This window comes from Chiloscyllium punctatum, chromosome 39 (genome assembly GCF_047496795.1).
Source record: "Chiloscyllium punctatum isolate Juve2018m chromosome 39, sChiPun1.3, whole genome shotgun sequence".
In the NCBI taxonomy this organism is placed as follows: domain Eukaryota; kingdom Metazoa; phylum Chordata; class Chondrichthyes; order Orectolobiformes; family Hemiscylliidae; genus Chiloscyllium; species Chiloscyllium punctatum.
This window is the reverse complement of record NC_092777.1, coordinates 11,984,412-12,010,106: the sequence shown is the minus strand read 5'-3', so window position 1 is coordinate 12,010,106 and position 25,695 is coordinate 11,984,412. Positions and strand designations below refer to the sequence as shown.

Below are 25,695 nucleotides of genomic sequence, written 5' to 3'. Positions count from 1 at the left end.
TGGTTACTTGTAGTTACTCCTCAGTGAAACAGAAATAGGAGAACCATTGGAATCAGGAAACAACTAAAAGGACTGTAATCCTTCAGACAGGGTGATGGGTATAAAAGAGGAATGTCACTTTCTAATATTAAAAGTACAAGTTGCCCACAGAAATAAACTAGTGTTTTAGTTAATAGTGTTTTTTCAGTCTTTTTTTACAGGAGAAGTTTTAAAATATGGAATTTTACAATGCCTTTCTTTGTTCAAATTGCTTTTCAGAAGTTATTTATCTCTGCAGAGATTGTAATGCCATATTGATAATAAAAACTGAAACCCGTGATTTACAGACACTAAAAGGAATTGGCATCAATTGTTCCATTTTTGAAGGTAACCTCACTGACCCTTTAATTTTGACAAACCAGCCAAGATTGCAACCAAACTCTAAATTGGCCACAACAACATTAAGCCGTTGTGTGTGAAAGTAGCAGCTGTACAATACAACCTGTCGTTGAAGACAGGCTTATAAAAATAAACAACTAGTGGCTCAGGTATATGTATCTTCTGGATCCAAGTCAGATTGGGTGAGAGTTCTGCTGGTTGTGTCGTGTACTCTAAATGGTTTGGTGCAAAGAAGGGAGTTTGTTTGTTAATATCTGTTAATATTTCAGAGTAACTTTTTTTTTCCAATGCAAGTCCTTTGGGACAATAAAGATGCCGCATTTTTGGAGTCAATCTCTTAAAACTTCAGCCACTTTACAATTCCATTTTGTGCAGACAGCCAAATCAGACATGCCCCAGGAATGGCAGCAAAGAATTGCTAGTTGTTGTACCACCTTCCCCCAAGAGTGGGAAGCAGTGCACTGAAAACTGTCATTGCAGGAGAGTTGGAGTTAGCCTATTTAAAACAGAGGCAAACAAACCCTGGAACATAATTAACCAGTACAGACTCTCACAGGCAGTTAGAATTATTCAAAGTTTGTGAGAAGATTTGTAGCTCAAGTGCTCGTTGTTGTGGTTGTGTTCGCCAAGCTGGGAATTTGTGTTGCAGACGTTTCGTCCCCTGTCTAGGTGACATCCTCAGTGCTTGGGAGCCTCCTGTGAAGCGCTTCTGTAATGTTTCCTCCGGCATTTATAGTGGTTTGTCTCTGCTGCTTCCAGTTGTCAGTTCCAGCTGTCTGCTGCAGTGAACGGTATATTGGGTCCAGGTCGATGTGGAGAAAGTGAGGACTGCAGATGCTGGAGATCAGAGCTGAAAAACAATTCCTGAAGAAGGACTTATGCCCGAAACGTCGATTCTCCTGCTCCTTGGATGCTGCCTGACCTGCTGTGTTTTTCCAGCAACACGTTTTTCAGCTCCAGGTCGATGTGTTTGTTGATTGAATCTGTGGATGAGTGCCATGCCTCTAGGAATTCACTGGCTGTTCTGTTTGGCTTGTCATATAATAGTAGTGTTGTCCCAGTCGAACTCATGTTGCTTGTCATCTAAATGTGTGGTTACTAAGGATAGCTGGTCATGTCGTTTCGTGGCTAGTTGGTGTTCATGGATACGGATCGCTAGCTGTCTTCCTGTTTGTCCTATGCAGTGTTTTGTGCAGTCCTTGCATGGGATTTTGTACACTACGTTGGTTTTGCTCATGCTGGGTATCAGGTCCTTTGTCCTGGTGAGCAACCACCCCAACACACACAAAAGAAGTTGCATCAAGACACTGTTCAAAAAGGCCACAACATACTGCAGTACACCAGAACTGCAAAAAGAGGAAGAACACCTCTACAATGTATTCACCAAAAACGGATACCCCCACAATTTCATCAACAGATGCCTAAGGGAAAGACAACGGAACGAGGACATGCCACAACCCAAACGACTAGCCACACTACCATACATCAGGAGCATTTCTGAGCTGACAGCCAGACTACTGCGACCACTAGGACTCATAACAGCACACAAACCAACAGCCACTCTCAGACAACTCACCAGGACAAAGGACCCGATACCCAGCATGAGCAAAACCAACGTAGTGTACAAAATCCCATGCAAGGACTGCACAAAACACTGCATAGGACAAACAGGAAGACAGCTAGCGATCCGTATCCATGAACACCAACTAGCCACGAAATGACACGACCAGCTCTCCTTAGTAACCACACACGCAGATGACAAGTAACATGAGTTCGACTGGGACAACACTACTATTATAGGACAAGCCAAACAGAGAACAACTAGGGAATTCCTAGAGGCATGGCACTCATCCACAGATTCTATCAACAAACACATCGACCTGGACCCAATATACTGGCCACTACAGTGGACAGCTCAAACTGACAACTGGAAGCGGCAGAGACAGGCCACTATAAATGCCGGAGGAAACAGCACAGAAGCGCTTCACAGGAGGCTCCCAAGCACTGAGGATGTCACCTAGGCAGGGGACGAAATGTCTACAACACAAGTTCCCAGCTCGGCGAACAGAACCACAACAGTTAGAATTATTGCAAAATCCTTCACATTTATAGAGGAACAGTCATTCAGTCTGGCTAAAACAATACAGACCCCAAACCTGAATACCTGATTATGCCATTCCTCTAAAAAGCCACCGAGTGCTCAACAGCAGACTTATTTCTGACCTCCCTCCCACCCAATCCCAGTCTCAGAGAGCTTTTGCTTTGAACACTGGTGCTGGTCTTTATATCTCTGAATCACTAATTACTCTGACACTGGGCACAGCCTGCAAATACTGTGGTAGTTTTTATCAGGAGCAGAAACTGAAGCTGATTCCTCTCATTTGCTGCTGCATCACGGCCCGTGCACTGCGGAATGCTCCACAGAGGTGCTGCCATGCTCAGCAGGGAGTAATGGACACAAAATCTGCAGATTACACATTTTCAACTCCAGTTCCAAAGTCTGATGATACAACTGTAATAGTACACAGTATGAGGGAGGGGGCAGGAAAAAGAATTCACTCGGCAACCGTTAAAAAGAGCTACTTCTGCCATTCAGGAAACGAGACTGAGAGGTCAGAGACACCAAGAATCAAAATTAAATGTTTAGAATTTGATTTGGAACCAGGACGCCCCAAGTTCAAGTGCCCCAGAGATGTGTGTAATACCACCTCTGAACAGGCTGATTAGAAAACTTTGAGAATTTGATTGGTAGCTGGATACAATTTCTTAGACAAAGAACAGTTACAGCCTCACAGCTTGGACTGCAGAGGTTTCAGATATTTGTAGAATGACTGGTGAACCTAGGAAGAAGAAGAAACAGATGGTCAGTCCTCAGAAACCAAACCTCCAAATCTCTCTCTTGTTCACATAAGCACTGGTGAATTCTCACTCATAACATTCAACACACTCCCAGCAAATCAAGACCCTGGAGACGCACCATAACTCCAAACTGATGGATAATACATCAGGGCTGATGAGTTAGGGTTAGGGTAGTATCCCTACCCCTGACCCAGAGGTGTCGATTCCAGTCCCAGCTGCCACATAGATGTCACAGCATTTCCAAACCGGCTGATTTCAAATAAATTTTTAAACCCACTGTCAGGAGTGGACCATACTGTCAAACAGCATAGCTATGTCATGGCCTCACAAACTTCAAGGTTTCGATAATACAGATGTAAGGAAACAGAATTCCCAAACTCCACTGAATTGATTCTTTGTTCTGGTGGTCAGTGCATGGGACGGAATGCATCTGTATCTCTGTCAGGGAAAGGATGCTGGATGCCAAGTAAAACATCCTTTATGGAGATTTAATGGACAATAAGAGGAGGACATCTGAGAGGCTTGTTAAAATAAGAATTAAAGGCAGAGACACAAAGAAGTACTTTCACACCCAGGCCAGTCAGGACATGGAAATCTCAGCCACAAATAGTTGTTGAGGTCGAGTCCATAAGAGAGGGGAATATTTAGGGGAAGAATGGGATTAGTCTACACGGCTGATGAATAAAGGCACTAAATGTTGTCTTAATGGGCTGAAACATTTATCACCCTGACCCTGTAAAGGTTCTGGGAGTCCCAATTGACCAAATAATTTTTAATCTCCCACCATACCTCAACTTAACAGGTTTGAGTGGGAGAGCCAACGAGAGTGGTGTGGTAATATCCAAGCTCATTTCACATAGGAGTCCGAAAACAGCAAGGTGTTTGTCCGCTTCAATCTGGCCCCAAGATGACAACCCACTGTTCCAACATCTACCTCCCCATACTGGGGAAGTTCCAATATGTCTGACTGATCATCGCCTGCTAGACATACTTACCTCGGTTTTATTTAGAGGTGATCTCTTCGCCCATTCAAACATGTGTTCATAAACATTCCCATCGTAACGCCCGAGCACCGATGCAAGAACTGCGTCGGGGTAATCAAAGGCATCAACGAGAGCGACGGCATTGGGTCGGATCACAGCGAGCAGCTCCTTCACCCGCTGGTGAACATGGGAAATGTGCAAGTCATTCAGGATCCCAGCCTGCACAGGACAACAGGATATTATAAAGCATGCCCCAGCACAGCCAAGGAGACACAACACTAGCCAACTCTTCCTATGGTCCAGCAAAAGCCTACGTTGCAGCTCGTTTCTCCCAGAGCACATACCTTCCTCAGCCTAGAATTTCATGTTGTGAAACAGCATCTAACCTGTCCCTCAACTACATGGACTAGTTACTAACCACAGAATTGGAGAGCAATCCCAAATGTTGGGAAGACAAGCTATCAAAGAAGGGTCATAACACTAGAAGTGGGAGTTAGACGACAGGAATAATTGAACACAAGTGAAGAGATGCAAGTTGCTTCCTATTTTGAAATCATATATGTACATTGCTTTAATTCTATATCAAAACTGAATAACAAAATTACAGCTATTGGGAAGCTTAGAGGTCACTGTTGAGGATACTGGAGTTTCTCTACTGGAGTTGAGGCAGAGGGAGCTGCATGAAAGGTTGAACAAATTGGGTCTATACATGTTGGGGTTTAAAAGAATGAGGTAACCCCACTGAACTTAGTAAAATTTGTGAGCACTTGACAGTCACTGAGAGTCTGGAACTGGGATGGGGGCACAGTTTTGGAATAAGGACCTGCCCACTTTAGGAAAAAAGATAGATTTTTGATCAAAAGGGAATCAAAAACGATGGGGATAGCTGGCTGGGAAGTAGACTGGGAGTCAAGATCATAGTGGCCACAATCTTATTGAAGTGACTGAGCAGTCTTGAGGGGACTAAATGGTGTCCTCCTGTGCCTGTTTCTTATGTTAAACCTGATGTGGTACTATCAATACTAGTGGACAAAAGATGTAATTACAGCATGACAATATTACATTGGCATTTTCCATTATAAATATTGAGATGAATCTATAATAGAAAAGTCTATACTGAAGACGTTAACAGACCCATATTTTAATATATCACAGATATATAGGATGGTTATGGTAACTGAAGCAAATGCTATGGCTTTCAATGAATATTGGATCTCAGTCTCTTGCTCCCTTCTCATTACACCTTCAGTCTGTTTTTGGACTTTCTAAAAGGCATCATATTAAAATGTTATGAATTAGATGTAATTCCAATCCCTGTTAAGTTCCCACAAGACTGACACACTGTATAATGACTTTCACTGTGTCTCTAAGGTCTTTGTAACCATACAACCAAGGTTTTGATTTAGCATCCACTCACATGCAGGAAATCTCCAGAGTTCTTGCTAATTCCATACAGCGCATACATCAGGCACAGAGTGCTAAGAACATCGTGGATTGCAGTGTCTGTGATCTCAGACAGTTTGGCTGCAAACAACTTCACCACCACGTAGTGGCAGTGAGCCTAAGGAAGAGGAGAACAAGAGCAATTAAACAAACGCCTGCAGTTACACATCCTACACAAAAAGAAATAAGACACAGAACATGATTAGACAGGAGTAAAGGGATGGGTTTCTGAATTGCAAGGGTACTACAACCCTCATTTTGCACAATGTCTAAGGGGTGCCACCCTGCTCTAAACAAGTACTTTCAATCTGTCCCCACACAAACAACACCAGTGAAAGTAAGTGCAATGCTTCCAACTTATAATCATTATCCAGTCCCGAGTCAAACATTACACTCAGCAATGACGAGCCTGATAGCTTCACCACACACCACCTCTTGGCTTCATAAAGTGATTGCAATTGTTAAAAATCGCACTGACAATCTACAAAGACCTGCCGTGATTCAATGTTTCAGTCACAGGTATCCTGACTCACACCAACCCAGAAGGAAGGGAGTCATATCCAAACATAAAGGAGGGGAAGCAGAAATTTAGCTTTGAAAGAAAGAGAGGAATGGATGGGCTATGAGGAGGCAGGGGAGGTGAGGGAGGAAAGGGAAATCAACTTTCCTCAGATGAGGAGACACCATCCTAACCAAGGGCAACTCACCCCCGATGCTCTGACTAGGTCAATAGACGTGCTGTTCCAGGCTTCCTCTTTGTTTTTCCTGCGTCCCAGTTCCATGCGATAATTCCGTGCAGCTGCCTCAACCAGGCTGGGAAACACGGAGTGGGATAAGCAAGAGGAACGATTACACAGGGCATCAACAGGCACAGTGTATAACAGATACTTTGCAAGTCTACAGTCTCAAGCCTGACCTCTGAATGCTGGAGGTTAGGGCAGTGTTAGTTTCACACACTCATCTTTGCCTTGTTGGACTGAGAAAAACAGAATGGATTTCAGCTATATATTTCTCACAGGACAAAGCTGTCTTTCAGGATTGGTCAGGTGCTATGTGGATTAAGTGAAGAGCCAGGGCCAATGATGCTGGGCACTGGGAGCAAGAAAACAGGTAACTCAGGAAGGTAAGTCAGGAAGGAATGACTTGACATGTTTTTACAATCACTCTCTTGCTTGAAGAAAATGGTCTAGTGATCGACTAAGACACTGGATAATGTACTTGTTGCTCACAATGGCATCTCCTTTAAATTAGTGAGACCAAAAGCTTTACTGTAAACCTCCTCTCTGGCCAGAAGAATGTTTATAGGAATGACAATCTTCCAATTGCTTGCGATTTCAATAAACAACCTTGCTTCCATTCTAACATTTCTAACCTGTTATTGTATCCCTACCAAACACAATGCAGGCTGGACCAACACCACCTTATTTCTTATTTAGACAGTATTCAGGACTCAATATTGAGTTCCACTTCAGAGTATGATCTCTGTATTTTATCCCCACAGATTCTACCTGACCAACTTGGTTTCTCCAGCACTTGGAGAACTTAGGATGGTCTTTGTTGGAAAAGGAAACTTTAAGAGATCTGACTGGGGTGTTGAAAAGCACAAGGGACCTGGAGAGCGCAGATAATGAGAAACCAGTCATGTTGTTGAAGAATCGAGAACAAGGGGGTACAGGTTGGCAAAAGAATCAGTGGTGAGGCGAGTAAAAGGTTTTAACAGGTCAGGGTCTGGAATCCAGAGAGTCTGGTGCAGACAGAGTTGGTTTGAGATTTCAAAGAGAGAACTGAATAATCATATTGAAAAGGAGGAATGCCCATGGCTACTGGGAGAAGCCAGGGAAGTGGCATGAAGTGTCAGCAGAGCCAGCACAGAACAATGGGCCAAAAGGCCTCCTTCTGTGCTGTAACTATTCTGTGATGGCAGACCAAGTGACTGAGGGAGCAACTAGTGAAACGAGCTGATCAGAATGAGTCAGTATGGATCTGTAAATGTTAGGGCATGTTGGATAAGCTTGTCTGAATGCTTTTAAGAAGTTACTAAAGTGGTGGATAAACATGACTTATGGGTGCTATTCATAGAGATTGCTTCTAGAACGCATTCAGAAGGTGAACCAGATGAGGTTTTACAATAATTGACAGTGCTTACATGTCTGGCATTAAGCTTTTAATTTCAGATTTTGATTGAAATCAAATTTCATCATCTGCCATGGTGGGATTTGAATGTTTGCCCCAAAACATTAGCCAGCAGTTCTGGATTACTAGTCTAGTGACAATACCAGTATTGTAATATCTGTCCTGAGAGAATTTCCAATGAAGAGACTCACTGCAACAAATCTTTTTTTATGGCACCAGCTGCCACATTGCATGAAGTAAAGTTACATGACCCAAAGTATCTTGTTGTGTTAGACTCAGCATATAAATGAATGTGTACTTGTGAAAGTTGGTAAAGAGGGGAGGAAGGGGGCAGCTAGAAGAAATGGCAAGGTCAACGGGAGTTGTGGGGAGGGGTGTGGTTAGTGCCACAGTGACCCAGGAGTTAGAGCAGGTTAATATCCCTCCAACATTTCATGGTTAACTGCAAGTTAGAACCCTCTCGAGTTTCAGGCTCTTAACTCAGAGTTGAGCCTTTTTCAGAATGTTCCTGGTGTTGGGCAATTACCCAGTGGCAACGTACATTCCCCAGACAGCTTCCATACAGAGTCAGGGCTTCCGAGGGGCAGGAGAGGAAGGCAATCTCAGACTATCCAGAAAATGACAGCCAATGACTGGGCAAGAATACAAATACGTGGAGTTGAGAACAATCCTGTGATGTGCCAATGGAATTAGTTAAAAGAAAACAGACAGAAAGCAGGAAGTTAAAGATGAAACTAGTGGTATACTGGCATCCTGCAGGGATCAGCACTGAGGCCTCAGTTTTCTGCCATATTCATCAACAATTCAGATGAAGCAAAAGAGTTTTATATGTAAATATATTTGCTGGCAGTCAGGAATTGCAGCACATTGGAACATCTCTCATGTCTCACTGTCAGACAGATGATTGAATTTACCACAAGACATTAGAACATCCCAAAGGGCTTTAAAGTGACAATGTTCTTATCCTGTACCATTAATCTCTTACAAAAAGTTATGACAGACATGGGCAAACCAAATTGGGAAACCTGACCAGGTTACCACAGCTCCCCTCCCTGGTACTCACTTCGCAGCTCGCAGCTGGTACGCTTCCACTAAGCTGCTGATGTCATTGATGTCTACCACCATTGGTTGACTGGCCACCTGCTGGGGCTGGATGTGGCTGCACAGGTCATTCAGGTATGAGACAGTGCCCACTAGCTTCTGACCAGACTTTGCCTGGGTATAACTCTTGAACAGGTACCTGCAATGCACCAGGAAGCAAATAATCCATCACTAGCAATGCACATGAAGAAAGCAATAGGGGTCAAAATAGTGCAGATGGAGAGAAAAGCAAATTAGCAGAACACTAGATCATACCATACAGGAGGAGGTCATTCAGCCATCAGTGCTGGTGTCAGCTCTTTGAAAGAGCTAATAGCTCCATTTCTCTGTCTGGTGAGTTTCATGCACTGTATTACCCTGGTATTAAGTCTAAGCTGATTCCGTACTGCCACACATAGGAAAAGCACTCCTTTATGAAGGCAATACGAGTGCTGCAATCATTAGGGAAGTAGGCACCTGGCAGCAGACATGTCACACACCCAATCACTGCTGCAGCCGGTTGAGATTGCAGGGAGCTGAGTGGAGCCTGCATCATCAGAACACTGAAGACTCATAACTGAGGCACAAAGCAAAACTGACTTCAGGTCAGCTGGAAGGCTGCAGTGTGCAGAGTGGCAGTGAAGGAGAAAATGAGATCTGTAGCGATACTGAACACAGTCCAGACTCCCACACCTACAGATTGGCAAATTGAGATGACTTAGGTTAGTAAAACAACAGGTTAAAAAACAAACCAACAGCAGTTCTATAGTAATTATAAACCCGTGGTAAGGTGAAACTAAGGCTTAAGATGCACCACTGGTTATTTCTAGATGATTAAGAATCTGATTGTGGCAATACATAACTTCTCCTCTACAGATGCTGCTATACCTCCCCCAGCACTCTTTTTCAGTTTGCTAATCTCAGTATCTTGCTTTTAATACATTGCAATCCCCTGGCCCTAAGCTGTTCAAGACCTGTACTGGGTTTCTGTTGTTCTGAAAATATCGCAACTTTCTGATACCATGATCTCATTTTGACTTGGGGTTTATCTAACAGTGAGGCAGCAATGCAGAAAACATGCCAATTGTAGGACAATACATGACATGACAAACCAGGGAATTACAAATAAGCAGGAGGACTCAACTGCTGTGGCTGATAGCTCAATTACCTGGGTTATGGAAAACAATCAATTATCAGACACAGGTATAGACAGTGCTTGAGGTACAGGGACAGATGAGGCAATCTCATTACTCAGCAACTCTCTCAGGCCTGAAGTTGGGATTTTCTGTTAAGCCCATTTAGACACCCAATGGATACCTTTAAAATGCAGTTAACTTTGCAAATTAAAGGATACAGCAGCCAAGTAAATCTGCTAATAGGTCAGCGCTTCCCAAACATTTTTCTGCTACAGCCCTATTGTAACACCTCAGACTTCATCTGACCTTGGGTAGGGGGACTAAACTGCAGCTCCTGAATAGCACGGAAAGGAGAAGTTCAACATGAGGGGAATTGTTTAAATCGCAGGGATTTTTGCAAATTAAAAACCTACCTTCAAAATTGTTTTTCTTTTTAGCAGCAGCAATCAGGCCTCAAAATTATATCCATTAGGCCACACCCACCAAAAAAAACCTCATGTGGTATTAAAGTTGCCTTGCAGTTGTTAGAATTGACACTGAGTTCCAATGATGACTACTGGCTGCCTCAGAGCCTTGTGACTCCAACAGCTGGACCTGTGACCATCAGAGGAGTTCTTCAGCCAGTTTGGGAGGGCCTATTCTAGGTGCCGAAGGTACAATGTGGTCACGATGATAAAAAGATAAGGTCAATAAGAAGAAACAGCGGTAATTCTGAGAGTTGGGATGTTTGTGGAATACAGCATGGGAGGACCAAGAAATTGATTGTAAAAAGGATGAATAGAATAGGAACGCAACTGAGCAAAAAAAGTAAAATTAACTGTAAAAACTTCCATAGGTGTGTAAAAAGGGAAAATGTTTGGTTAAAACATATATGGGTCCATGAAAGGCAGAGTCAGTAGAATTTATAAACATACAAACATAACCATTAGGGAATAGAGAAATGGCAGAGAAGCTTAATTACTTTGATTTTTCTGCTATCCCTAAGTTCCCAGAACTCTCCCACATTTACAGATCCAAGTGACCAGGGAAAATGAGGAGTTGAACAAAATTAGTGTTTGTTAGAAGAGTGGGCTGGAGAAGTTAGTGGGGCTGAAGGTTTTTGCTAAATCCCTAGAACCTGAGAAATAACTTTCATCCCAGAGTGTTGAAGGCGGTGGCGATAGAGATAGCTGCTGCATTGGTGATTATCTTGAAATCTTATCGATTCTGCATTGATTACTGTGGATTAGAAGTTGGCAAATGTTGCCCAACTATTCAAGAAGGGAGTGACTGAAAAATAAAGAGGGAATTACAGACCTGTTACCTTATATTAGTAGCAGGGAAAATACTAGAATTTATCTTAAAAGCTGCAATAAAAAGACACCTGGTTGAGAAAGAGCTGATTGGGCAAGGTCAGCATGGATTTGTGAACGGGATATCATGTTTGATGAATGCTTCGGTGGTTTTGTTCGGAAGATGCTACCAACAAAGTTGAGAAAGGAGAGTCAATGGACATGGTGTGAAGGCTGTTCATAAAGTTCCCCACAGGTGGTGGTTAGGAAAATTAAAGCACGTAGGATAGGAGGTAATGTACCAGCATGAGTTAACGATTGTCAATTAGCCAGAGAGGAGGAATAAATGGGTCACCCTCACCTTGACAGACTGTGACTAGTGAAAAACCACAAGGATCAGCACTTGGGCCTGAGCTGTTCACGATACATAATCAGTGATTAGGAGGTTGGAGAGAACCTCTTGTGGCGCAGAGGAGGAGTCCCTCCCCCTGGACCAGGAGGCCTGGGATCAAGTCCCACCTGCTCCAGAGATGCGTAATAACATCTCTGAACAAGGAAAAGATAGGTTGGAGGTTGGGGACAAAACATAACATTTCCAAATTTGCAGATGATACAAAGCCAATTGGGAATGTGTAAGAGAGGAAGATGTAAAGTGGCTTCAAGAAGACATGGACAGACTTAGTGGATGGATAAGAACATGACAATTGTAATACAATGTGGCAAAATGTGAGGCTATTCACTATGGTAGGAAGAAGACGTGCAGAGTATTTATCAAATGATATGAGGCTGGAAGGTGTAGATGTACAAAGGGAGCTAGGTATTACTTGTCAATAAATCAGAGGGATGACATGCAGCTACAGCAAGTTAAGGTGAATGGAATATTAGCCTTTATTGCAAGAGGATTGGAGTACAGGAGTGGTGAAATCTTGCTGCAATTCATTCGGAGCTTGGTTAGACTGCGCCTGGAGTACTGCATGCAATTTTAGTCTCTACCTCAATAAAGATATTATCACCACAGAGAGCGTGCAACAAAGGTTCACCAAACTGTTTCTCAGGATGGCAGGACTGTTTTACACAGAGAGATTGACTAAACTGGCCCTATGTTCGAGAGTTTCAAAGAATGAGAAGCGACTTCATTGCAACTTACTAAACTTAAAGGGATAGACAGGGTAGATGCAGCTAAGAGGTTTCTGGAGCCAGGGCAAAAAGAAAGGCAATGCCACTGAGTGGAGGGGACAATTTTTAATTAGAGGGTTGTAAACCATTGGAATTCTCCACCACAGAGAGCTGTGGAAGCTCAGTCTTTGAATATCTTTAAAGTAGAGATTGATAGATTTCTGACTACCGATGGTACACAGTGTTATGGAGAATAAAAGATACTGAAGTATTCCAACAGCCTTGATTGCATTTAGGCTGTTGTGATTTTTATGGCTTCCAAATTTATACCTGTATTTAATGGCAGGGCAGATTTGACGGGCTGAATGGTCTACACTGTTCTTATGCTCCTAAAAGGCAATGGTAGGCTTTACATTAGGCTTCAAAACAGAGAATGAATATCCCACAAGAAAGTGAGCTGAATCCAACATCATGAGATCAGCTGACCCCCAGAAGTGTATGCACCAAAGGACAGAGTCTGACACACTCCAATGCGTGCAGCTGATTCCTTACCTTGCTGTCTGCAACATCATGACTGTGTTCTCTCCTTCATATGTGCAGCTGGGTGAGAATGTGACGTAAATGTCTGGAAGACCACTGGACCGTGAATACCCATGACCACCACAAGCCATTCGACACTCCTCAATGCCAGCACTGGCCACCCAGCTGGTGAAGGCTTTCAAGCCAGCAGAGAGAGCATGGAGCTGGAATCAGACAATAACCATGAGCACAGAGGCTGCCAGAGGGCAGAAGGCAATCAAATATAAATTTGGCAGCCAGAGAAATTACAGTGGCCTTAAAAGCTCCGGATGATCTGAGCATTGCATTCTATCCTGAGAAGTGCACTTCAGGAAGTGATCCAGGGCACTTCATGTAATAAACAAACAGGCAACATAGGGCCAATGCTACCTCTAATTTTAGTGTGTGCATAACTATGTTGTGCTTCTAAAAGGGGCCTTGCAAAGCAGAAAACCAACTGACTGCAACAAAACAGAAATAGCCGTGATCTAAACTAACAATGGAACAGCACTGAGGAGCAGAAAGGTCTCTTTCACTTCCTAGATATCAATTAACAAATTAGTTCCACACCTAATATCAACATACCTGTTGTACTGCTGGTCAGCACTGTGGAAGATCATGTATGGTCTCCCAGACAGTGACTAAAACTGATATTTTGACAGTCAGTGTAGAAAGATGAGATCTGCTCCTGACTGAACCTGTTATAGGAGCTTCTTAGCTTTCTGCTCCACTGTATTGCATTACTGTACATAGGTACTGACATTATGGTTTGAGGGAATGCACCCAAAGTCATTATGCTGTGACTAGGAGGGGGGAAGAAATTCAGTCCTTTCAGTCTCGACCATCAATTTTCTCCCCTGGTCAGTGTACTCCAGGGAGATGCAGCATGAACGGTGTTTAAGGGTGGGAGTGATCAGAGAAACATATGCACCAGAAGCTGAACTGAAATAACGACGCTTAGGCTCCCAGAATGGCCTTTTAACAATTATCAGGACATGCCAAGGCTACTATTTATGGTCCAATTCTACGTGCCCTTCAGAAAGTGTTGCTGAGCCACCTTCACTTGCTGCCAAAGTCCACATGAAGGCTCTTTCACACTCTATCCTCCTTCCCTCATACCAACCCCCACAGCACCCGATCACCGCACAACCCCAAAACCACTAGCCCACTACCATCACCACCACAGCACCTGGTTTGAAACAGGGACTAACACTCATAGCACATTCCCCACCCCTCCCCAGACTAGAATCAACTTTTCTTTTGCATCCACTTAACTCAGTCACAGGTTGACAGCAGCTGTCAGAGTGCCTGTCTGGACTTTTAGATTTCCGAACTGCAGTAGCTGACTGCTGTGACGGGGGGTTTTGAGGGTTGGGCGTGGTGTGATTTGCCTTCTTGTGGCAGCTCTGCACTATGAAAGAGATGAGCGACTGGAAGTATGCCTCTGTTTCTTGGAGGGAGGCCTAAGTGGAATGAGGAACTCCGTTCTTTTGCTTAAAAAAAAGGCTGAGTGGCTATCCGCATAAGAATGCCACATCTCAGGAAATCTGCGCCTTTCTTTAAGATGGTGGGTGAGGACACCGAGGCATAGGGCAAAACTCAACGGTTGGACAACAGTGAGTGAAACAGACAGCTACATCTGGCTGCATGTCTCAAGCAACCTCACCATCTACACTCAAACAAGTTGCAACCAGGACTGGAGCAAGTTTCAAAGGGGAGTAACCAGCCTTGAAGGTACTCCTTCCACTGGCAAAAGAGGATGGCAGAATTCTGGGTGAAGGGGAATTGGTACGAAATCTTAACCAAGATATCAATAGTGAATTGTCATTCTCTATTGGCATTATGCATTCTATGATTCTGTTCGAAGACAGGTTGAAGGAGCGTTGGATCACTGGACACCACAGAACATTTTGGAGTGAAGTGGAACCATTACAGATATCTCACAGATGCCACAGAGGCAAATGCAGTACAGTGATCAGAATAATGTAGCACCCTCCATACCTCAGGTAACTGGCTGTAGTCTCCATCATTCATGTCCCCGGTAATACGATGGTACGTTTCCCTCATGAAGTTTCCAACAAACCGGAAGGCATAGGCTGTCACCAGCAGTGGAAACAGCTTGTACTGTTGAGTCTGGTAATCCAGTATCTGGGGTTCAGGATCACTAGCGAAATGAATCACAGGCAACATTACTGAACCAGGAACCTCAAAATCCAGTTACATTGCAATGTACACCAAGTGAAGCCAATGGAAATCAAATCTATATGGATTCAGAATAAGGATATCAGAGAGATCTCATTGAAGAGAGAGAGACATGTTAAAGCTTTCTGATCTTACACTCATCAAATTTCAAAATTACAAGCTGTCGATTCATCACCTTTTTCTCCTGCTGTATAAATTCTTGTGATCATTTGGCATTCTTGCATTTGTCCTGATGTTTGCAAGGTGAAAAGCTTTGACAACGGCCATGTCTTTTCTTCAAGATTCAAGTTCTATACAACCAAGTAACTGGGACATCAATATATTTGGAGCTGTGACAGGTAAAGTGCTACTATGACACAGATCAGGCAACGAGCTCAGTGACTGGCAGAAAGGGCTCAAGGGAATGGATGATCAACACCTGTTCCTTTGCTGCATAAAGGTTAGTTCAAATTAAAAGCTTCCACCCTGCACTAAATAATTTTCTTTGTTGGAGGTATGCACCTTGTAGATGCTGCATGGGTGGCCTGCAGACATTCCCTACTCATGACAGTATCGATTCAAACCACAAAATACTTGTGCCCAACTAGTACAATAACAATTACATGTTACAGCTGAGCAGGCTCAAACAAAATCTATACACAGTCTCAACATGGCTTATCATTAATGTTGTAGAATAAATGAAGGACAGCTAAACCTGGACAAGCCTCAGGTTAAGAGGTACAAGATTATGACGACCATCCCAGAATCCGCAGCAACTGTGGTGAATTAAAATTCAGAGACTCAGGACAATGAACAGCAGCTTCACCTGGTGTGAGTGCATTGCAATATTGGAGTGTAACAGAGCCACAGTTGCTCTCCCACACCCTCAGATATAAAGGGCAGGCCTTACCCAGGTTTCAGCTCTGACTGGTGTCGGACTGCACTGTAGCGGATAGCGATTGTACATGCTTGAGATAATGCACGTGCAGAGTCTCCTACAATCATTGAGCGTATAAAGACCATCGTGCCGTAGGTCAGCTTGTCACTGGGTGGCTTCATGTACGTCCCATCTGGCATCACCTTAAAAACCCAACAAAATCCATTCATTGCACACTCATAGCTGTGATGCAAATCCAGCAATGAGGTATGTATCAGACAATGGGTCTCATGTCAAGCACTTAGAATCTGAATCAAGTATTCCTAAATCAGTTAGAGTTTTGTTTTCAGCAATCTCATTTTGTTTTGCCCTACTTTGAAGGTTTCCTTTAATAGCAGTATGGCATTGTTCATTTCCCCTCACTGCCAGAGTCAGAGGAACAATGTCAATTTAATGTCAACTCTATGCTGCTGCGGCCCTTGGTTCAGCATCACAGCACCTCGGATTCTCTGTTGCACTGCTAATGATGTTGAACTGAGGTTCCTCTCTGCCATGCTATGCCCCCTCCACATCAGCATCACACTAACTACTGCATGTTAGAGGGCACTAAAGCAAGTTTTTAAAAAGACTGATTTTAGTGGAACATGGGCTTCGCTAGCTGGGTCGGTATTTATTGCTTATTCTTCATTGACCTTCAGAAGACAATGGAGAGTTGCCTTCTTGAATTACAGCAGTCTATTTGGTGCAGCTGTTTTCAATATTGATAGGAAAAGAATTCCACAATTTTGACCCAGCAACACTGAAGGAACAGTGATATGCTTCCAAGGCAGGATGGGCATAGCTTGGAGGGGCATTCCCATAATTCTGTTGCCCATGTCCTTCTAGATAGTAGGACGCATGGGTTTATATGGTGCTGTTTAAAGAGCTTTGGTGAGTTACTGCAGTCCATCTTGCAAATGGTGCATATTACTGTCATGATGTACTGGTGGAGAAAGTGAATGGGAGTGCAGTGTTAAATCATGCAGGCTGCTTTGTCCTAATGTGTTATTGGAGCCACACTTATCCAGCTAAGTGGAGCATATTCCATTACACTCCTGATCTGTTCCTTGTAGATGATGAGCAGGTTTTGAGGAAACAGGAGGGGAGTTACTCACTGCAGAATTCCCACACCCTGCCGTTATACCCACAGTATTTATATGGTTAGGTTAGTTTGGTTTCTGGTCAATGGTGACTCCCAGGATCTTAATAGTGGAGAATTCAGGATACTAACATCAATGAGTGATGGTTAAGTTCTCTCTGGAGGTGATCCTGGATGTTGTCCAGGTCTTGTTGCATTTGAACATGGACTGCTTCAGTATCTGAGTTATAAATGCTGTGGAACACTGGACAGTCATCAATACAAATCCCCACTTCTGACTTTATGATAGATTCATAGAATCCCTACAGTGTGGAAAGAGGCCCTTGAGCCCAACAAGTCCACACCGACCCTCTGAAGAGAAACCCACCCAGACCCATTTCCCTGTCCTATTATCCTCTTTTTACCCCTGACCAATGCACCTAACCAACACACCCCTGAACACTAGAGGCAATTTAGTATGGCCAACTCACGTAATCTTCACATCTTTAGACTGTGGGAGGAAACTGGAGCACCCACATGAAACCCATGCAGACATAGGGTGAATGTGCAAACTCCACATAGACAGCCACCAGAGGCTGGAATCGAACCCGGTTCCCTGGTGCTGTGAGGCAGCAGTGCTAACCACTGAGCTATCGTGCCATCCCTCTCACAAATAAATGATGGAGGGAAGGTCATTGATAAAGCAGCTGAAATTGGTTGGGCCCAGGACACTACCTTGAGGAACTCCTACAGAGATGCCCTGGAGCTGAGAAGACTGACCAACAACTACAACCATCTTCCTTTGTGTCAGGTGTGACTCGAACCAATAGAGAATATCCCCTCTCTACACCCCTTCATCACCTCCCCTCTCTACACCCCTTCATCACCTCCCCTCTCTACACCCCTTCATCACCTCCCCTCTCTACACCCCTTCATCACCTCCCCTCTCTACACCCCTTCATCACCTCCCCTCTCTACACCCCTTCATCACCTCCCCTCTCTACACCCCTTCATCACCTCCCAATTGGATTATCATCAGAAGCACTGGCATTATCACTAATTTTTGCAAGGGGTTTTAACAATTAATTCAGCTTCCTCAACACATTGAGTTCTGCTTTCCATTAGTACTGAGGAGTTGGTAGTGAAAGGCTCCAGACAATGAAGACGACAATAAGGCACAGCCTAACCACATTGTCGGTCTCACCTCCTGACCTGCTCACTATATTACCTTTGCATATCGCATCAGCATGTTTTCACGTGGTACACGAACATTTTCCAGCTTCAGGTAACCATTATCAACCTCGTCATACCCAAACTTCGGTCCAATATCACCTACCACTACACCTGATGAACAGAGTGCAAGAGGGAAGTCAGTGAAATAACTACCACCAATCCAGACACACTGCATTCATTCACAGGGTACAGGTAGCTGTAACAAGGTCAGCATTTATTGGTGATGGACAATAAATGTTTGCCACCTCATCGTGAAGGCAGTTAGGAGTCAACCACATCGGATTGGGTCTGGAATCGTAGGCAGACCAGGTCCAGTAAGGATGGCACACATTCTCCCAGAAAAGGCATTAGTGAATCAGATGAACTTTTAAAATGACAATCCAGTGGTTTCAATGCACTAGACTTAGTTCATTAATTCTCCAGCTGCTGGCTGGATCCCTCTCACATTTATCACTGAATATTGGAGCAAAGAGAATAAGAGAGAAGGGGTTCCACAAAGAAGGGAGGGGCCTCAAAGGGCAATTGGTGGGATAGAAGAAAGGAGAGGAAGAGGAGTCGCAGAGATGGGCACAAGGAGGGGTGCAAAAAGGACCGGAGGGGGAAGGGAGCAAAGAAAGGCCATGAAGAATAAGGGATGGACACACAGGATGGAGTGACACATGGAGGGATGGAGAAACCGGGTTTTCAAATACCGAATGCATCTTCATAAAAACAAAAGATATTATTATTGCTTAATGAAGGAGTTACCTAATGAAGGAATTGGAGATAATGGAATAGGAATCAAGAAATAATTGTGAGGAAAGAATTTCCCCCCAACTGAAGATGTTAGTCAAAGTCTCTAGATTATTGATGCAAACAAACTGGCTACGATCCCTCTAATAATTGCAGCCAACATTTGAGGTCGGGGCTGATCAAACAGCACGTACAGCCAATAGGCAAGCGAAGTAAAGACAAAAGGTCTGAGTAACTAGTATACGACTGATGAGCACACAGGGCCTAAGTGAGTACTGCCTCATGGGCTATCTGACACTATAAACAACAGCTTTTGTGTCAAAGACCAGCTTAGCAAGCTCAGGGGAGAAGCAGGATTGCGGGACGATAATATTGGGGTCACCTAGCATTATTCTAGTGATCACACGAAACAGTAATAAAGGGAGTTGTTAATGAATCCTAGCAATTAATCCACAGCAGCCACAGACATAACAGTGTGTGCTGAAGTGAGGAAGAACTTTGAGTGATCAATCCCAAGTCATAGGCTCCTCTGAAGCAGGCTTCACTTCGTTTAGAAACAGGAAGGTTTGGTAAGTAAAACACTATAATTTGCTTTGGTATCCCTCAGCTTTACTGAATACTGCAATAAATGGAGCAAAAAAACAAAGTAAAAACGGTCTGGGGTCTTGCTGGTGACAAATATCAACTGATGCCTGCTGGAAACTCCACACAATTGAGCATCATGACAAGATTAAACCATAAATTTCTCATTATTGAATCATAGGAATAGGAGAGACTATCCACCTCTCTGCCACTTAATTAGCTGATCAGCATCTCAATTCTATCTGCACAGTCTTCATTCATGTTGGGTGAAGCTGGTGGGGTTTAGAGACAGCTCTGAATCATGATAAATTCCATCAACCTCCTTACCAGGCAAAGGTTCATGTGTGCCCATCCTGCGAATTGGTACAATGAAAGCATGCAGCCCTTTGCATTGACCCTGGGTATACAGCTGAGCGAGGACAATAGCATGGTTTGAGGTCTTCCCCACTGTGCAAACAAAAGGCAAGAGTTAATGCGGAGAAACAGGTACATACTAAAGTCAGGAAGAGCCCACCAAGGAAACAGGATGGAACCAGGCTGAAAACTAACTGCACAAAAAGGATCTTACTGTACAGAACAAAGCCATTTGATCTATCATAGGCCTGTCAATTCTTCGAAGTGCTTTCTCCTGTTCAACCCTGCAATCACCTCCATGTGAAGTAAATATCCTACAGTCTGAAAATTGGGACTAAATTTTATTCCATCATCTTTACAGCCTTAAGTTCTAGTGTTTGATTCACTGCTCATAAAAAAGGAATTCAAGATCGTGGCAACCTCACAATTTAGAACATAGAACAGAACAGCACTGGACAGGCTCTTTGACCCTCAATGTTGTGTCGGCCTTTTATCCTACTCTAAGATCAAACTAACCTAGATACCCTTCATTTTTCTATCTTCCATGTGCCTATCCAAGAATCACTTAACTGTCCCTAATGTCTCTGACTCTACTACCACTGCTGGCAATGTATTCCACACACCCACCACTCTCTGCGTAAAGAGCCTACCTCTGATATCTCCCCAAAACTTTCCTCCAATCACCTTAAGATTATGCGCCCTTATGATAGCCATTGCCACCCTGGAAAAAGTCTCTGGCTATCGACTCTCTGCCTCTCATCATCTTGTACACCTCTATCAAGTCACCTCTCTTCCTCCTTCACTCCAATTTACTTTATTCTTTCATAAATGTGGTCGTCACAGGGAAAGCCAGCAATTGTTACCCATCTCTAATTGTCCTGGAACTGAGTGTCTTGCTAGACCATTTGAGAGAACATTTAAGAGCTAAATCACAATACAGTGGCCTAGAGTCACCAGTAGGTCAGATTTCCTTCTGTTCTTTTTAAGAATAATTTGTTATGGTCATCATGGTCACCATTCTTGAGGCTAGCTTTGAACTCTAAGGTTGTTTTAATAATTGAATTGAAATTCCACTAGCTCCATGTACTCAGGCCTCTAAATTACTGGTCCTATGACTATCCACCATCTCCCTAAGGTTATGAATATTATTTTGATTATAAAGTAAGTGAAGTGAATTGAAACAGAAATGGCCATGAATAATTAGAATTGTTGATTCCAGAAACTCCAATCAAAAACAGAGCAGTTCTGAGTCAAATCTTTCAAATGTCAGTCTATGAAATGAGGGCAGTGATGTTAGCTTTGCGCATCTTAGATATTTGTACCAACCCCTTGGTCCTTGCATGATAATGTAAGGATTCCCCTTCCACACAGTGGCAAATATCACCAAGCTCACTTACATCCTCCAGGCCACCATTTGATTGAGGTCACAGTTGGGCTGTTTAGCACAAACTCTTGAGTTGATGGGTCATAGGTTGCTGTTGTCTCCAAGCCTCGGATGAACGATCCTGAAAGCAACAGAGAACTCAACATGGCAGCCATGTGACTCTTGTTATTAGGGCACACAATACAGTGGACCACAATCATTGCTGTGACAGACATTAAAAAAAAATTCTTAGGATGCGGGATGATGCCTGAAAGTGGAAGATTATCAGGAGATTATCAACCTTTGCCCCAAGTAATGATGTTTGTATGGAATGACATCCTATTCCACTTCAGAGAGCATTAGCAGCAACCACTCAAGGTGGGAGCAAAGGCACATGGAAGCAAACCCAAAATGGGGTCGCAGGGAATTACTGAACTAGCCCTCATGCCAGTTTGTAAATTGCTAGGTCTGATGATGAATTACCCAACAGAATCTGATCAAGGAACTGCTGGTCTCCTGATTACTGAAGTGACTTAGTGATGCAGTACAGTTAGTGCCTAATTCAGGGATGCGACAGCAGACTCTCGTTAGCTCCAGGACCAAATCAAGCAGCATTGCAGTGAAGTCAACTTAGACCACTCGCCAACTCAAAGAGAAACAAATGTTGTAGGTGTGTAGATTCGAACTGGTGCTGGTAATGCACGAGAGATCGACTTAATACCATTGACCATGTTAAAGAGGGCAGAACAAAGAGGGAAATGCAGAGAACACATGGAGTAAATATAAATGTGGTTCCCTTCAACCACTTTAATGAACAGCATTAACCCATACATTTGCACAAACAGATGTGGCACCAAAAAACATTGGAGCATAATAGCGTCTTTAAATCTGATAGCCCAGTGGGTGTACCCAACAGCAATGACTGCATTAAAAACATACAAAACAAGGTTACACAAACTCCTAAGAATACCCTTGTGAGCTCTAGTCTCAAACATTTGAGATTGAATTAAAGGCGGGGTTGAGATGTGGGCCAAGGTGTGTTAATGTAAACTGGGTGGGGATACATGAGCCTGTCAGTTGTCCAACTACAGGGCTCAAAGGACTGTACAAAAGAAAGGTGACCCCCATACCCAGGAAGAAGGGCTGTGATATAATTAAATAAATTGCCATAGACACAGAGAAAGTTCTGAGTGGTCTGGCAGGTTTAAAAGTAAATAAATCTCCAGAGATGGAGGAAATGTATCCCAGGTTCTTGAGTGAGACAGAGGAAGTAGCAGGGGAACACGTAAAAAATTATCAATTCGCCTCTGGCCACAGACGTTGCTGGAGGATTTGACAACAACCAATATAGAACTGTTATTCAAAAAGGAAGCATGAGATAAACTAGGAAACTACAGGCCGGGTGAGTCTAACCCACTAGGAAAACTACTGGATGCAACTGAGGAACAGAATTAATTTGCACTTGGAAAGGCAGAGATTAATCAGGAACAGTCAGCACGGTTTTGTTAAGATGAGGTAATGTCTGACTAACTTGAATTAATTGTTTGAAGAGGTGACCAGGAATGTAGATGAGGACAATGCTTTTGATGTAGTCTACTTGGATTTCAGCTTTTGAACAGATTCTGTCTGGGAGTCTGAAAGCAAACTTGGATTCCATGGGATCAACAGAAATTTGGCAAATTGGATCGACTAGCTGCCACTTGGCCGCAAGTAGAGGGTGACAGTTGAGGGTTTGTATTTTGATTGAAAGTCGGTGTCTGGTGGGGTCACACAGAGGTTAGTATAGGGGCTCTTGCTATTTGTGGTTTATATAAATGATCAGCAAGTTCACACTCAATTCAAAGACTGAAGTGGTAAACAGTGAATAGGATTGCCTTAGATTACAGGAGAATACAGATGGCTGGTCAGTGGGAAATGGAATTAAATTTAGATGAACGAGAAGTGATATACCTGGGCAGGACAAAACAAGAAAAGGGAATACATGAGGAGTTTGAGGACCTTGGGAGGTTCTGAGGTACCTTGGTGTGCAGTCCCTTAAGAAATCAGGACCGGTGAATTAAGTAGTTAGTGGAATGTGATTTATTATTCGAGACAGAGTTTAAGATTGGGAGATTATGCTAGAACTGTATGACACATTTGTTAGCACACAGCAGTTCTGGAATCCACATTATCGGAGGTTTATGATAGTCTTGGAGAGGGTGAAGAGGAGGTGTAGAAGGATGTAACTTGGGCTGAAGAGTTTCAGTAATGAGGAGAGGTTGGACAGACTGGAGTTGGTTTCCTAGGAGCAGAAGCAATAGAGGGGGAAATATGGCTGAAGTGTATAAAATTATGAGGAGCATAGACAGGGCAGATAGTAAGAAACTTTTCTACATGATGGAGGGAAATGACCTGAGGGATTTAAGGTAAGGGGCAAGAGATTTAGAGGAGATGGGAGGAAAGACCTTTCCACCCAGAGGGTGATGGAAATCTGGGACTCATTGTAAGGGTCCTGGAGGCAGAAACTGTATTGGAAAATAGGATTAGAATAGTTAGGTTGTTGCTTTTGATGAGCACAAATGTGCTGACAGGATAGAGGTCAGAATTAAACTCCAGCTCTCAATTTCTGTACTGTACCATGGCCCATCTCAGTTTGGGCATAGGTGCCAATGATCTGCAGGTTCCAAGCTGGCATGAAGAAGCGATCTTGTTGTTCAGGAGTAGCCTGGTTGAGAATGGTGGGCAGGAACATGCCCAAGTGGAGATCTAGGGGTTCTGGTCGTCCACGATGTACATAGCTGTGGAAACACAGGCAGGAACAAAAGGGAAAGGGCAGGGCAGAGCCAGAGGAGGACAGGATGGATGGGAGAGCCAGAAGAGGGGTAAAGAGAGAAAACAAGGACAGGTTTCATGAGAGATTTGATTAATCCTTGCATACTGCAGCAATCATGGAGAAATTATGAGTGCAAATAAGTGTTGAATCTGGACCAGAAGTTAATCAAGCTCATTAATGACACGGAGACCATCAAGCAGCTATCTGTGCAACAACTATCATGCGCTCTCACAACATACACATTAGGGGTTGCATTCTCAATGTATTTGAGATCTGCAATCACCTCCTGGTATATTCCCTCAGATGGAATTCTAATGTTTCCTATGAAACCTGGATTTTAGTAACACTAAACTTGATAATATTCACCGATTGTCACTTTTGACTGCACTGTGTACCTGTCATTAACAGCTGGGAGCTGGCCAGTTCTCTGACGACAAGCCACAGAAAATCACCACTGAATTATGTAGATTAAAAAACTCAGTGATGACTACTTGGTTCACAGATACTGATGTGCACCATAAAGACCAGATTTTGAAAGGCCTTGAAGTTTTGCACAAACATACAAGGCTTTGTAACAGAAAAACAACTGTTGGCAGTAGAAGCACGTAAATCAGTAAGTGTAGACAGAAAAGACAAATTAACTGTTGCTGGGTCTCTTTGACAGCATTAGTCATTTGCCAATCCGACTTGGGGTATTTTTCTTTTCTGGGGTTTTAGCACTCCAAGTTTCCACTAAAAACAAGTGACACAATAGTCTTCATCACCTTTCAGTGTGAGAGAAATGTCCAATCCCAGATTAATGAGGCTGTACTCACATACAAGAAAACGAGTGGCGAAAAATAGAACACCTTCAAAAACATTCATTTCTTTGAGCCATTTTTATGGGATTCTTTATTCATTCATTTTGTGGGATGTGGGTATCACTGGCTGGGCCAGCATTTATTGACCATCCTTAATTGCCCTTGAGGAGGTGGTGGTGAGCAACCCACAATGCCATTAGGGAGAGAATTCCAGGATTTTGACCCAGTGACGGTGAAGGAACAGCAATGTATTTCTAAATCAGGATGACAAGTGGCTTTGGGCGGAACTTGAAGTTGGTGACGTTCCTATGTATGTGCTGCCCTTGTCTTCTACATGGAAGTGGTTGTGAGTTTAGAAGGTGCTGCCTGAGGATCTTTGGTGAACTCATGCAGTGCATCTTGCAGGCAGTACACCCTGCTATGACTGTGCATGAGTGATGGATGGAATGGATGCAGTGCCAATTAAGTGGGCTACTTTGTCCTGGACAAAGTCAAGTCTCTGGAGTGATGTTAGGGCAGCACTCATCCAGGCAGATGGGGAGTATTACATCACACGCCTGACTTGTGCCTTGTAGGTGGTGGACAGGTGGTGAGTTACCCGCCACAATATTCCAAGCCTCTGATCTGCTCTTGTTGCCACCGCGTTTACATGGTGAGTCCAGTTCAGTTTCTGATCAATGGTAACTC

General features: G+C 43.5%; 1 protein-coding gene across 5 annotated transcripts in view; it reads right to left on the bottom strand.

Moving 5' to 3' along the window:
• Positions 1–2,387: 2,387 nt before the first annotated feature.
• acox1 (acyl-CoA oxidase 1, palmitoyl) overlaps positions 2,388–25,695 on the bottom strand; it is a 53,423-nt gene continuing 30,115 nt past the window's right edge. For 2 of the 5 annotated variants that reach the window (XM_072558180.1, XM_072558184.1), the window contains 11 exons: positions 21,431–21,538; positions 20,007–20,126; positions 18,361–18,476; positions 16,049–16,218; positions 14,959–15,121; positions 12,952–13,142; positions 8,860–9,036; positions 6,371–6,476; positions 5,638–5,781; positions 4,233–4,439; positions 2,388–3,218 (listed from right to left, as the gene is read on the bottom strand). In XM_072558180.1, the coding sequence (XP_072414281.1) occupies positions 3,168–3,218; positions 4,233–4,439; positions 5,638–5,781; positions 6,371–6,476; positions 8,860–9,036; positions 12,952–13,142; positions 14,959–15,121; positions 16,049–16,218; positions 18,361–18,476; positions 20,007–20,126; positions 21,431–21,538 (1,553 nt within the window). In that variant the 3' untranslated portion in view covers positions 2,388–3,167. Of the gene's footprint in view, positions 3,219–4,232; positions 4,440–5,637; positions 5,782–6,370; positions 6,477–8,859; positions 9,037–12,951; positions 13,143–14,958; positions 15,122–16,048; positions 16,219–18,360; positions 18,477–20,006; positions 20,127–21,430; positions 21,539–24,012; positions 24,174–25,695 lie in introns of all 5 variants that reach the window. The other 3 variants (XM_072558181.1, XM_072558182.1, XM_072558179.1) reach the window with 3 other exon arrangements.